The 12372-nt window shown below is 39.2% G+C and overlaps 3 protein-coding genes across 3 annotated transcripts; all 3 read left to right on the forward strand.

The window, feature by feature from the left end:
* Positions 1 to 2571, forward strand: LOC112191756 (7-deoxyloganetic acid glucosyltransferase). Its single transcript, XM_024331157.2, has 3 exons — positions 1 to 405; positions 549 to 1222; positions 1512 to 2571. Exons 2-3 carry the CDS (start codon positions 700 to 702, stop codon positions 2531 to 2533), a joined length of 1545 nt encoding a protein of 514 aa, XP_024186925.1. The 5' UTR covers positions 1 to 405; positions 549 to 699; the 3' UTR covers positions 2534 to 2571.
* A 1198-nt stretch (positions 2572 to 3769) lies between these two features.
* LOC112191324 (7-deoxyloganetic acid glucosyltransferase) lies at positions 3770 to 8694 on the forward strand. The gene is made up of 2 exons (XM_024330640.2): positions 3770 to 6089; positions 8519 to 8694. Exons 1-2 carry the CDS (start codon positions 5558 to 5560, stop codon positions 8659 to 8661), a joined length of 675 nt encoding a protein of 224 aa, XP_024186408.1. The 5' UTR covers positions 3770 to 5557; the 3' UTR covers positions 8662 to 8694.
* Positions 8695 to 8853: 159 nt separating this feature from the next.
* On the forward strand, positions 8854 to 9453 carry LOC112194113 (7-deoxyloganetic acid glucosyltransferase-like). The gene has a single exon (XM_024334368.1). The coding sequence runs from the start codon at positions 8854 to 8856 to the stop codon at positions 9451 to 9453; it is 600 nt and encodes a 199-aa protein (XP_024190136.1).
* The last annotated feature ends 2919 nt before the right edge of the window (positions 9454 to 12372 follow it).

The following is a 12372-nucleotide window of genomic DNA, read 5'->3' on the forward strand; positions in this document are numbered from 1 at the left end:
CCCCGTTGTGCCAACCAATCTCCACCAATCTCAACTAAATGCTTCTCGTTCAGTTGTAATATATCCACTAGTCAGACTCTTCTTCCACCTAATTTCTGGTTTTTCACTCCCTCACGGCTCCACTCCACCGACTCTTCTTCCACCTCCAAAAGACAAAGCCCAGAGCCCCAGAGAGCCTGACAATTCATATTAGTGGTGAGTTTGCATGCAGCTTCCCCAATCATACAATTGCATCAGATGATAGATATAACCCTATCCACCATACCCACCATTGTTAGGACAAAGCAACCATCTTGATGCCTTCTCTACTGCCCTACAACATACAATTCGATCTCGAAAGCTGAATCGATCGAGGAATGCTCTGTAAAGGTCCTTCGAAAAGGCTCACCGCTCACCAGGTTTTAGGTAATTTAAGTAATGATTGCAGTAACAGAATTTGCTCAAATAAACACGTTCCTTGAGAATCTGAGATCATTCTAGCTAGCATCTGTAATATGAAACGAGTTAAAGTTGAAAGTTTATTTGTTACTTTCTTCACCTTGATGCAGGAGCTAGAGGCTGAAATTTCAATACCGAACTACGACTTATTGGAAGAATACCTGAAAACAGATGACCCCTTTCCGATTAGTCACAAAAAAACCCGCACCAAAGCACGGGCTCATTTACTAGTCTGCTGTATCGGAAGCTAGGCTTTCTCTCATGGAGACGCATATGAAGCTCCAGCCACACGTGCTACTACTGCCCTTCCCAGCACAAGGCCACATCAAGCCCATGCTAGCCTTGGCGCAGCTTCTCTGCCACGCCGGCATCCACGTCACCTTCCTCAACACCGAGCACAACCACCGCCAGCTCACCCAACGCCAAGCCCTCTCCGCCCGATTCCCTACTCTCCACTTCCACTCCATCTCCGACAACCTCCCCTCCGATAATCCACGCTCCCTTTCCTCTAATTTCATGGACATAGTCACGTCCTTGAGGTCCAAAACGGCGCCACTCCTGCATCAACTCCTGGTCTCCCTCACAAGCAAAATCGACGTCGGCTCTGCAGCTCAGCTGCCTCCTTTGGGCTGTGTGATAACAGACTGGCTCATGTGTTTCGCAATTGAAGCGGCGGAGGAGGTCGGGATTCCCGTGATTGCCTTCCGCACCACCAGCGCTTGCAGCTTCTGGTGTGACTCATGCATCCCCAAGCTAATTGAAGAAGCTCAGCTGCCTTTTGGAGGTCAGTAACTGCCTGCCATACTGGCCAATGATTGATTCGTTTCCTTGCATGTTTTTATCCTATCTCGGTTATATATGATCGTCAATTATAGATAAGTATCACATTGATAATTGCTAATTTTAGATAAATTCGTTCCCTTAGTACATTTGCTCCTAGAGTTAGATGGTATTTGAAAAGAAAATTTGTCACAAATATTAAATTTGATTAGATTCAATTTTCATGTTTCTAATTAGTTTTATATTTGATTGCACTCGTGAAAAAAATGCATGTTTTTAATTACTTTGAACAGATGAAGATATGGATATGACGGTGAGAGGCATTCTTGGGATGGAATGCCTTTTACGACGAAGGGACCTACCGAGTACTTGCAGATTACCAATCGAGCACCCGGTTATGCAGTTTTACATGGAAGAGGCCAGATCCATAACTCGAGCTTCCAGTCTCATTATTAACACCTTCGACGACCTCGAGTCCTCAGTTCTCTCCCACATTGCCTCTCGATTTTCAAATATTTACACCGTCGGACCATTGCATGCTCTCCTCAAATCCCGTTTCGTGGACGACAACCCATCTTCCTCATCCTCCGCCGCCGCCTCTTTGCGCCAAGAAGACCGTCGTTGCATGATGTGGCTGGACTCCCAAAGGGTTGGGTCTGTAATTTTCGTGAGCTTCGGAAGTGTAGTGAAACTAACACGTGTTCAATTACTAGAGTTTTGGCACGGATTGGTTAATAGTGGGTCCCCTTTTCTATGGGTCATCCGCTCAGATTTGCTACGGAGTAGCGCAGCAGAGCACGCAAGTCACCTGACCCCGGCAGAGTTGGAGATAGGTACAAAAGAACGGGGGTTTATAGTGGATTGGGCCCCGCAAGAAGAGGTCCTGGCCCATGAAACTGTGGTTGGGTTTTTGACCCATAGCGGGTGGAATTCAACACTGGAGGCAATTTGGGCCGGAGTCCCAATGCTTTGCTGGCCCCAACTAGCCGACCAACAGGTGAATAGTAGATGGGTTGGAGAGGTTTGGAAGATTGGGGTTGACATGAAGGACACATGTGATAGATCGACGATCGAGAAGATGATCAAAACCTTAATGGAAGGTAAAGAAAGAGATATGATTTCAAGGTCGGTTGATCAATTTGCAAAACTGGCGCAAACTTCTGTGAGTGAAAGTGGCTCTTCATATCATAACCTAGAGAAACTTATTCAATACTTGAGAGAAATTTATGATTTGATTTGTATAAGATTCACAGTTTCATACTTGTATATGCAAGAAGTTCAGTTAGGACTTCACAATCATGTCCTACTCGCTTGAAAAGCTATACTTATCTAAAGATCTTCACTCACCCACCATTCATTAATGTGTCCAATTAAAGTTGCATCTTTCTTGCGCGTGTCACCTCTGATGCTCCTCTAACTAAAACCATTCAAGCTAGCTCATATTGTCATAAGCTTAAGCACGTATTAAAAATAAATAAATAATCAAATAAAATTAATGTAGTGTCAGAAAAAACTTGACATGATACTGTGATGCATTGATATAAAAAATGACAGACACCATTAGACAAACTCAGGATTTTTCATGAGAATGTTAGCTTCTTTTAAAACTTTCAATTTGCTGAAGACGTCTCATACGAATCTAAGAATTTTAATAGCATGGTAAAGTTTTATTACATTAGAATATACAAATCTATACGTTGAGCCAATTTATAGATAAATGAATACTTTATTTGAAAATTCTTCTATACATGTATACACGCATGATCCAGTGTTATGTGAGACCTTGCAAAGAACATAGTAGAAAGTCTCCGCAATGCTCATACTCTATCGGATCATGTGTATATCCCGTGCACGCATGTAAAGTTGAAATTCCCTACTTTCTCAACCCTTTTATCAAAAAACTTACAATTATTTTCATTTGAATTAGATACGTACATAATATACTATCCGCGGGAAGATTTTAATGTAAATAAGAGAAGCATGACAAGCACAAAAAGTTTAGCTCGCCCTATTTCCTAATAAAAAGCCAAACCCAATGGACAATGATAATGACTATTCAGTATGGATTGGACCTATGCCAATTCTCTTTCACTATGTATGACTACTACATTATCTTCAATAATTGATCCAACACCATGTGAGTCCCTATAAAGAACACAATAGAAATTTCCTATAATGTTCATACACTGTTGGATCATGGATATATGCCGTCCACGCGTGTTTAGTTGAAATTCCCTACTTTCTCAATCCTTTCAAAAAAAAAAACTTACAATTATATTCATTTGAATTAGATACATAACTTTATAATATCTGTGGGGGGATTTTAACATAAATAAGAGAAGCATGACAAGCACAAAAAGTTTAGCTCTGCAATACTTCTTGACAAAAAACCAAACTGAATGGACAATGATAATGACTATTCGGTATGGATTGGACCTATGCCAACTCTCTTTCACTTAGAATTATATTCATTTCAATTTTATACGTAACTTTATACTATCCGCAAGGAAATTTTAACGTAAATAAGAAAAACATGACAAGCATACATAGAGTTTAGTTTTGCACTATTTCCTGACAAAAAGCCTAATCCAATGGACGATGATAAAGTACCACTTGAATGAGAGTCGAGTACTGTTTATTTTAGTGAGAGAAGCTCCTGCTTCTCTCATACCCAGGCTCTCCCTTCTCTGTAGCAACCTTTTTTTCCCCAAATTTTCCTCACCCATGTGGTGATTCCTCATCCTCTGTGGTGATTCCTCACCCAAGTGGTGTTTTGATTTCCTTGTTTTCCTCTTCTTTTGCATCTGATTTTGTCCTCACTGTTTCAAATATGCTTTTAGATCTTAGATATGAATCTCTAAGATTTATTCTCAGTTTTGTTCTCATGGTCATTCTCAGTTTTTGTTCTGCCTTTGCTCCTCAAGATGTCCAAACCGTGAACAGATCTCCTTCTTCTTGTCTACCTTGCTCTGCCATGGAAGAGTTCCACCTCCTCTGCAACCACCTCTTCAGATCTCAGCTTTCTTTGCTAAGATCTATCTTGGTTTGGTTGTTGTTATCCTTTTATGCGAGATCTTCTCGTAATCGGTCAATTGGAGAATGTACGGAGGCTCTGTCCTCCTCATCTCTGCCGACCACCCTTGGTTACCATCCCTTGCTCATGACTTCCGTCGGAGCTCCGGAGTCGAATCTGCTATGGTGGCTGCAAGTTGGAGATGAAGAAGAAGCTTTGATTAAGATTTGGGTTTTTTGGGCTGCTTTGGCCTTTTTGTTTTCGGCTGTTTTCTTTCTTGTATGTTGATTTCTATGGTCTTGCTTGTTCTGGCAAATGACCATCTGGATCATGCTTTGCAGACTTTGTCTGTATTCAGGGGCGGAATTACTGTTCGGCCTGACGGGGTCCAGACCCCCCCCCCCCCCAAGCCTTTTCACACACATACATATTTATATATTAGTTATTAATTAAAGCATATACATTCATAATTAAATTGCTACTAAACCCTATAATTACATTCTTAATTATATTTGTAATGTACTCAACCCCCCAACCGACGTGGTCATCAGTTTTTTTATAGTTACAAAAAGGTAATAATAGTAATCATTTCATAAAGAATTAATATAATAAGAAAACAAAATCAAAATATTCCCCAAGTCATTAACTAGGTTTTTTATGGCTTCTCTATATTAATTGGAATCAATTGGTATCTCTTTCTTTCAAATTATCAATTTGCAGAAAGTAATAGAAGTATTGTATAATTTCATCATTCATAGTGTTTCGCGATACTCTTTTTTTGTTTTTTGTTTTTTTTTGCAGTAATATGATTCTCTTTCTTACTTATCTATATTTATTTATTATTTCATTGATCAAATCTTCAATTAAGTCCTTGTACCATTTTAATTTTTCAATTCTCTTTTATGCTTTATTTGATTATAGTTGTTGTTTATATACAATTTATTTATTTATTTTTTTTGGTTACAAATATACAATTTTTTTTATTGTTATACTGTGATTTTTTTACTTTCAAATTATGTTATAATAATTTGGTTGTAATACATTTTGGACCCCCCTAAAAGTTAAATCCTGGTTCCGCCACTGTCTGTATTGAGTTGTGTCCCTTGTAATGTTGTTTGGCTTTGAGCCTTGTTAATTGATGCTAGCTTTCGACCAAAAAAATAATAATAAGAGGACGATGATAATGATAATTATTATTTGGTACGGATTGGACATATGCCACCCACTCTCTTTCACTACATCCGATCTTATCATCAATATTATACTCTCCAAAAACCAAAGCTTCGCATTTTGCACCTCATTTGAATCGAAGCTTGGGTTTTTCTTATGGAGATGCAGATGGAGCTCCAGCCACAACCACACGTACTACTGTTGCCCTTCCCAGCACAAGGCCACATCAAGCCCATGCTAGCCTTGGCACAGCTACTCTGCCACTCCGGTATCCACGTCACCTTCCTCAACACTGAGCACAACCACCGCCAACTCACCCAACGCCAAGCTCTCTCCGGCCGATTCCCTACTCTCCACTTCCACTCCATCTCCGACGGCCTCCCTTCCGATCATCCACGCTCCGTTTACTCTAATTACATGGACATAATCACGTCCTTGAGGTCCAAAATGGCGCCGCTCCTGCATCAACTCTTGGTCTCCCTCATGAGCAAAAACGACGTCGACGACCCCGTAGCTCAGCTGCCTCCTTTGGGTTGTGTGATAACGGACGGGATCATGTCTTTCGCAATTGATGTGGCAGAGGAGCTGCGAATTCCCGTCATTGCCCTCCGCTTCATCAGCGCTGCAAGCTTCTTGTGTAACTTATGCATCCCCAAGCTTATTGAAGAAGCTCAACTGCCTTTTGGAGGTCAGTAACTGCTTGCCATAGCTTAAGCATCACGAAAAGGAAAAAAAAAACTTCTGGCTGTATGCCAATCGTTTTTTATCTATAATATTATTAAGAGAAGAAGTTTTGTTAGTCAAAATCAAAAATTTTGACAGAAATGACCTTAAGAGATTAAAATACTTTAAGAATTAATTAAATCACAAGATCTATTACTACAATTACAAATTATATTTTTATTAATAAAAATAAACTAAATAAATCCCACAACACACTTTTCTCTCTGTTGGTTTTCTTCCATTATCTTTTCTTTTTTATTTTCTGAAGAAAATAATAATAATAATAATTTTACTGGGTAATAATTTTACGAAATAATTTTACTTGCACATGCAGAGCATGTGTGGAGGAATGCTAATTTCCTTTAATTTAACCTATCGCGGTTATGGATTTGTGATAATCAAGTGGCCATGTTTAACATACACAAAATGAAGTAAAAAAAAAAAACAGAAATATTTTGTTTTTATTAGCATTTACCTATGTTGTCTACATGAAGTACAAAAACGTGTGTGTTTATTACCACAGCTTTTGTTCTTTTTCTTTTTGAGAAGACACAACTTTTTTTTTTTGGGGTCAAACTAGGAGACAACTTAATTACCACAACTAGGAGATATGAACATATCACAAAGAAATTGGGGATTATACACATACATACATACTTCAACAATATATTATTTTCTAGACCTCTCACTCATACATGGAAGACTTAAACTACTATGATACATGGTCGAATTGAGGAGTTTTTTAGGTCATCTATAAATGTGATATAAATAGTTTATTTTCAACACTTAAGGACTTGTCCCGTAACGTTTTTAAAAAGGATTTTTCAAAAACCGGTTTTGAAAATAAAAACGAGAAAACAAGATTGGATTTTTGAGATCCGAAAATGTGTCCGTTAGCTTATTCCGAAAACAATTTTCAAAAACGAGAGAAGATTGCAAATAGAGATAAGAGAGAGACCTGAGAAGAAGATAGCAACGTGAGAATATGGAAGAAAAGAGCACATTCTTTTTTTTTATTTTTTTTTTGGAAAATATATCTCCGTGTTTTCTAAAATATGAGAATGAAAAGGTGAAAACGTCTATTTGTCGTTTTCCTGTTTTACGAGTAAAATAAAAAATTATTTTCAAAAATTATTTTCTGCATTTTTGAAAACAGACCAACGAACGCATTTTCAAGTCATTTTCATTTTATAAAATAAAAAAGATGACTTGAAAACGTTACCAAACGCCATCTTAACATCTCCAGATCTCATTTTCAACGAGGGATATAGTTTATTACAAAAAAGCATAATAGAGTTTCAAAGTCCAGAGCAAGAGTTGGTCTGAATATTGACTTTATTGTAAACCATAAGTGGGTGGAGAATGTTCCATTACGTGCAAGTTGTTATACAAAAAGGGGAGTGTATTCCATGCACCGTCAATGCATGGGTACTTGTAATATGAATGGATGTAATTTTTTTGATATTAAAATATATAAAGGAATGGATTAGATGAGTTGATTTTTTTTTTTAGAGATTAAAATAACCTACAGTAGACTTGCACTGTCGGTGCATACAATCCTCTCCACAAATGTACCACATGTCTCATCGACTAATCCCAACAAGTCGACCAATAGGCTGACCCACAATCAGCAACTCAATTACTCGACCAAGATCTGTGGCTCCCACACTCGTGTGGGTTGCTACCAAGGGCTAGTTTTCATTTAAAAGTAATTAATTTATTTAATTTCTTCTTTCCAAAAAAGTCTAAAAAATTCAACAACAAATTTTTGTTTTTTATTTATTTTTATTTATTTTTTGATACTCAATCGCTTTCCTTCACTTCATATACCAAAATTTTCAGAAATTTTACAACACTTTATCTTATTCCTCTGCCTAATGATCAAATTTTACATTTAATCTCATTCATAAATTTATTAATTATTCTAATATTAAAGTCTAAATAGTATATTGACATTAATTAATCTATGCACGGGGTGCAAATGAATAAGCGGATCTTAGTCGTTGATATTATAGGTAATTTTATTTTTTTATAAAAAAATATTATAATTAATGTTATCCAACCATCCATTCTTGTTAGCATAAGTACACGTCGGTGCACTAAATACTCTCTTATTTTTCAAATGTGCATCGATAAAATGAAGATAATTGTCAATTTTAGATGAATAGTGAATTGAAAACCACTAATTTGCCCAATACCATTTGATCTAGCGGCATAGTCTCTCATTCGTAAGCGAATTCCCCTTAAGTATATGCATTTGCTGCTAGAGTTAGTAGGTATCTTAATAGCAAAGTTTCACATATAATTAAACTCGATTAGATTTAATTTTCTTCTTTCTAACTTCCATGGAATGCAATAATGAAAGTAATGCATGTTTTTAATTACTTGGAACAGATGAAGACATGGATACGATTGTGAGCCGCATTCCCGAGATGGAAGGCCTTTTGCGACGGAGAGATCTACCTGGTTTTTGTAGAGTACCAACCGACCACCCGATGCTCCAGTTTTTCATGGAAGAGACCATAGCCATGACTTGAGCTTCTAGTCTCATACTCAACACCTTCGATGACCTCGAATCCTCAGTTCTCTCCCACATCGGCTCTTTGTTTTCAAAAGTTTACACCATTGGACCATTGCATGCTCTCCTTAAATCTCATATCGTGGACAACAATCTATCTTCCTCCTCCGCCGCTGCAGCCTCTTTGCGCCAAGAAGACCGTCGTTGCATGATGTGGCTGGACTCCCAAAGTGTTGGGTCTGTTATTTTTGTTAGCTTCGGGAGCTTGTTGAAGCTAACACGTGTCCAATTACTAGAGTTTTGGCACAGTTTGGTTAATAGTGGGTTCCCTTTTCTATGGGTCATTTGGTCGGATGTGTTATGGAGTGATGAAGCAGAGCACCTGAGTTACGTGATCCCGGGGGAGTTGGAGACGGCTACAAAAGAAAGGGGGTTTATAGTGGATTGGGCCCCACAAGAAGAGGTTCTTGCCCATGAAGCTATGGGTGGGTTTTTGACCCATAGCGGGTGGAATTCAACACTGGAGGCAATGTGGGCTGGAGTCCCAATGCGTTGCTGGCCCCAAATAGGGGATCAACAGGTGAATAGTAGATGGGTTGGGGAGGTTTGGAAGATTGGGATTGATATGAAGGACACTTGTGATAGATCGACGATCGAGAAGATGATCAAAGCCTTGATGAAAGGTGAAGAAAGAGATGTGATTTCAAGGTCGGTGGATCGATTTGCTAAATTGGCACGGACTTCTGTTAGTGAAAGTGGCTCTTCGTACCATAACTTGGAAAAACTTATTGAAGACCTAAGAAACTTGTGATTTGATGCATAAGGTTACCTTGCTAAGTTTATTATCATCAATCTTCGAAATCAACATTTTTTTTTGTAACAACCGTTGTGTATGAAAGTTGTTGAAGGCAAACAGTGATGTGTTAATTATATTACCTCATCGGCATCTGAGTGAAAACCATTATTGAAGAATTAAATACACAACGGTGTATTTAGTGCTAACGGTATGTGCTAAGTATATCTACAACGATTTCTGACTAAAAGCCTATAGAGGCGCTTTTGATCAGGGTTGTACGACAGTGAAATTACCATAGCCGAGCCCAAAATCTTGTCCCCTTTATCTGAGTTAGCGAAGACTAGGCCTAATAAACTTCGAAGGACCATAAAATCCTAGGAAGCGTGCTGTTGTGTTACTCCTGGCAGCTCTTCTCCATGTTCACAGCAGTGAATTAGTGTGCAACTCTAGTATAGACTCGGCAAGATGTGCGTGGCATGAGAGCTAGAAAAACATGAGTTTCGGAAGAAGAGATTCCGGCAATGGTATGATCTCTAGTTTTTTTTTTTTTTTTTGGGTTAAGGTTCATTGGGAGGAATTGATGGCTAGGGATTCAGAGGAATTTTGAGTAAATGCTTGTAGCATCATGGAATTTTGAACATATTGCTCATATTTATGACTTCCATTAGATTTTGCTTTAGGATTGTATATGAATTATGAACACATTTGTGACTGAGGCATGCAAATTTCTATTTGACAAGCAAGTAGCTTCGATGTAGGTGTGGATCTTCACTGATTGCGGTGATCACCGCGGCAACTGATCGCCTTAATCGCATAGCCCATAAGTGTCAAAGCATATTATTCTGATATACTGGTTATTTTAGAGCGTATGATGATGAATACTGCCTTTTGCTTGGAATTGGCTTGACTGAGCATTGATTGCTTGCTCCAATAATTTTGACTTAATTGAGTATTGCTTGCTGCTTGATTGAGTATTGATTGCTTACTCAAATGGTTTTGGCTGGAGAAACAGGCACCAGAAATCCTTTGCGTGCAAATAGAGTTGTCAGTGCGTAAGACTTTATGTTGGCTAGTATATGCTGGTGACTCATTTGGTGTTGCACACAAAGTAGCCTCGTTGGGATGATAGTACCTCCTCAAATAAATAAGTGATTAGCACAAGTGATTAGGACTTCATATAGTTTGAAATATTGAATGATAGCATAAATGACTGAATTGTTCGTGGGACTACTAAAAATGGTTAATCTTGTACATATGACAGAAGACTAATTTGGACGTGCTCAAAGATGAATCAAGAATTGATTATACAACAATAGTTATGGTTGACACACAACCCGCACTGATCATACAGATTTTATGGCAATAGTAACAACAATTTTTTTTTAGTACAACTTGGAGTAATATATAGAATTAATAATGTTGTTTGTTTGGTACGGTGAGACCACATATGAGTAAAGCAAATGCACTTGATTGATGTGCATAGGTGTGCAGCCGTGTGCTCTGCAAGGTATACATGTGAGGGGTCGTGTGTTATATTTAATTGAATATTGATAAGACATGTGGCCTGTATGGCATAGTCGTGTTTGACATGTGTGCCTCAAAGCTGATAATCAAATAGGAATTATGCATGAATTGTACAATTGAATACTGCACAGGGGGCTGGGAGCATATGATGCTTCTGAACATATCTTTATTGAATGGAACTCAAGAATCAAGAGGCATGGGTAGTGGGCTCATGTACGATCATGCACTAATATAGGCATAGGAATATAAATGTCATAGGTTTATGCAATATGTTGTAGCTTTAAAAGAAAAGAATAAAAATTGATTATGGTGATGACCACCAACGAAGAATATGTGTCTATGTATAACTATGCAAGCTAATACGTGATGTGCGATACATATGTTTCATGATTGGTGAGTTGTCATAATGCATGTATATGTCAAAGGAATAATCAGTGACTATTATGGTATAATTTAGACTAGGAGGCTGAGATAACTTAGCTTTCTTTTAGTTGATACGTTCTCAATTTCCATGCAATTGCAAGCAAAGTGAGTGCCAAGAGTAGAGTTGCAGGGAGGGGAAAGTGCTGGCGGGGAGCCAAGTTGACACCGAAAAGAAAAGCTGCTGCCAAGAGGAGCTGGTCAGATGGAGCATGGGTACTGGGGATGTGAAGGTACCCGGAATTCGGTCACCGAGATGGCTAGCTCGGTGGGGGAGTTGCCGCTGAGAGACGAGGGCACCAGTGAAGATTTGTGTGTCCAAATCAATTTTGGGTGACCTTGGCTTATCTCTGGTGCTTAGATTACAGGCTTTGTGTCCTAGTGGCTGCTACCTTGGGTTATCGAGTCACTCCCGATGATAGGCAAGTGAGACCCCGACGGGTCGGAATAGAGAAAGTCGACCCGGTAACAATAATTTTGCCGGGATGGGCCACCGAGAGATTGGGTTACTTCTGGGAGTTGAGTCACCGGGAGAAGATGACGACTTGCTGAGGGGACAAGTGACCGTTGCCGGGAAGTCAAATTGCTGCTGGTACATGTAATTGCGGCGGGACGAGTGTCCAAAATGCCATGACGAGCGACTACTGCCGGTACGTCGAACTACCGCCGGTAATACAAAGGCAGCCAACATACTAAAATATTGCCGAGAGATAGTGTTCGCCTAGAGTTGTTTGACCAGAGAGAGATAGTGTTTGCCTAGACTTTGCATCACGGAGGACTAGATGGCGCTGTCCTGAGCGAGGAAGAAGAGAATTGGGTGCTCAGATTCTGGTGTCGTCGGCGTCGACGTGTGAGGCACCTACAAGCTTCTGTGGTCGATGTGGAAGCTGGCCTTGACTTATCTGAGACCGGTGAGCATGGTGGAGGAGAGAGAAAACTCTGGGTGTTCAGAGAGGATTTCTAGGTAATGCGTGTCGGCGCGTGACCTCA

Source organism: Rosa chinensis, chromosome 3 (assembly GCF_002994745.2).
Source record: "Rosa chinensis cultivar Old Blush chromosome 3, RchiOBHm-V2, whole genome shotgun sequence".
NCBI classification, from domain to species: domain Eukaryota; kingdom Viridiplantae; phylum Streptophyta; class Magnoliopsida; order Rosales; family Rosaceae; genus Rosa; species Rosa chinensis.

Coding starts and splice junctions, on each gene's coding strand:
- LOC112191756 (XM_024331157.2), top strand. CDS start 700: ATGGAGACGCATATGAAGCTCCAGCCACACGTGCTACTACTGCCCTTC. Junction 1,223..1,511: donor AGCTCAGCTGCCTTTTGGAG/GTCAGTAACTGC, acceptor TACTTTGAACAG/ATGAAGATATGGATATGACG.
- LOC112191324 (XM_024330640.2), top strand. CDS start 5,558: ATGGAGATGCAGATGGAGCTCCAGCCACAACCACACGTACTACTGTTG. Junction 6,090..8,518: donor AGCTCAACTGCCTTTTGGAG/GTCAGTAACTGC, acceptor TACTTGGAACAG/ATGAAGACATGGATACGATT.
- LOC112194113 (XM_024334368.1), top strand. CDS start 8,854: ATGTGGCTGGACTCCCAAAGTGTTGGGTCTGTTATTTTTGTTAGCTTC.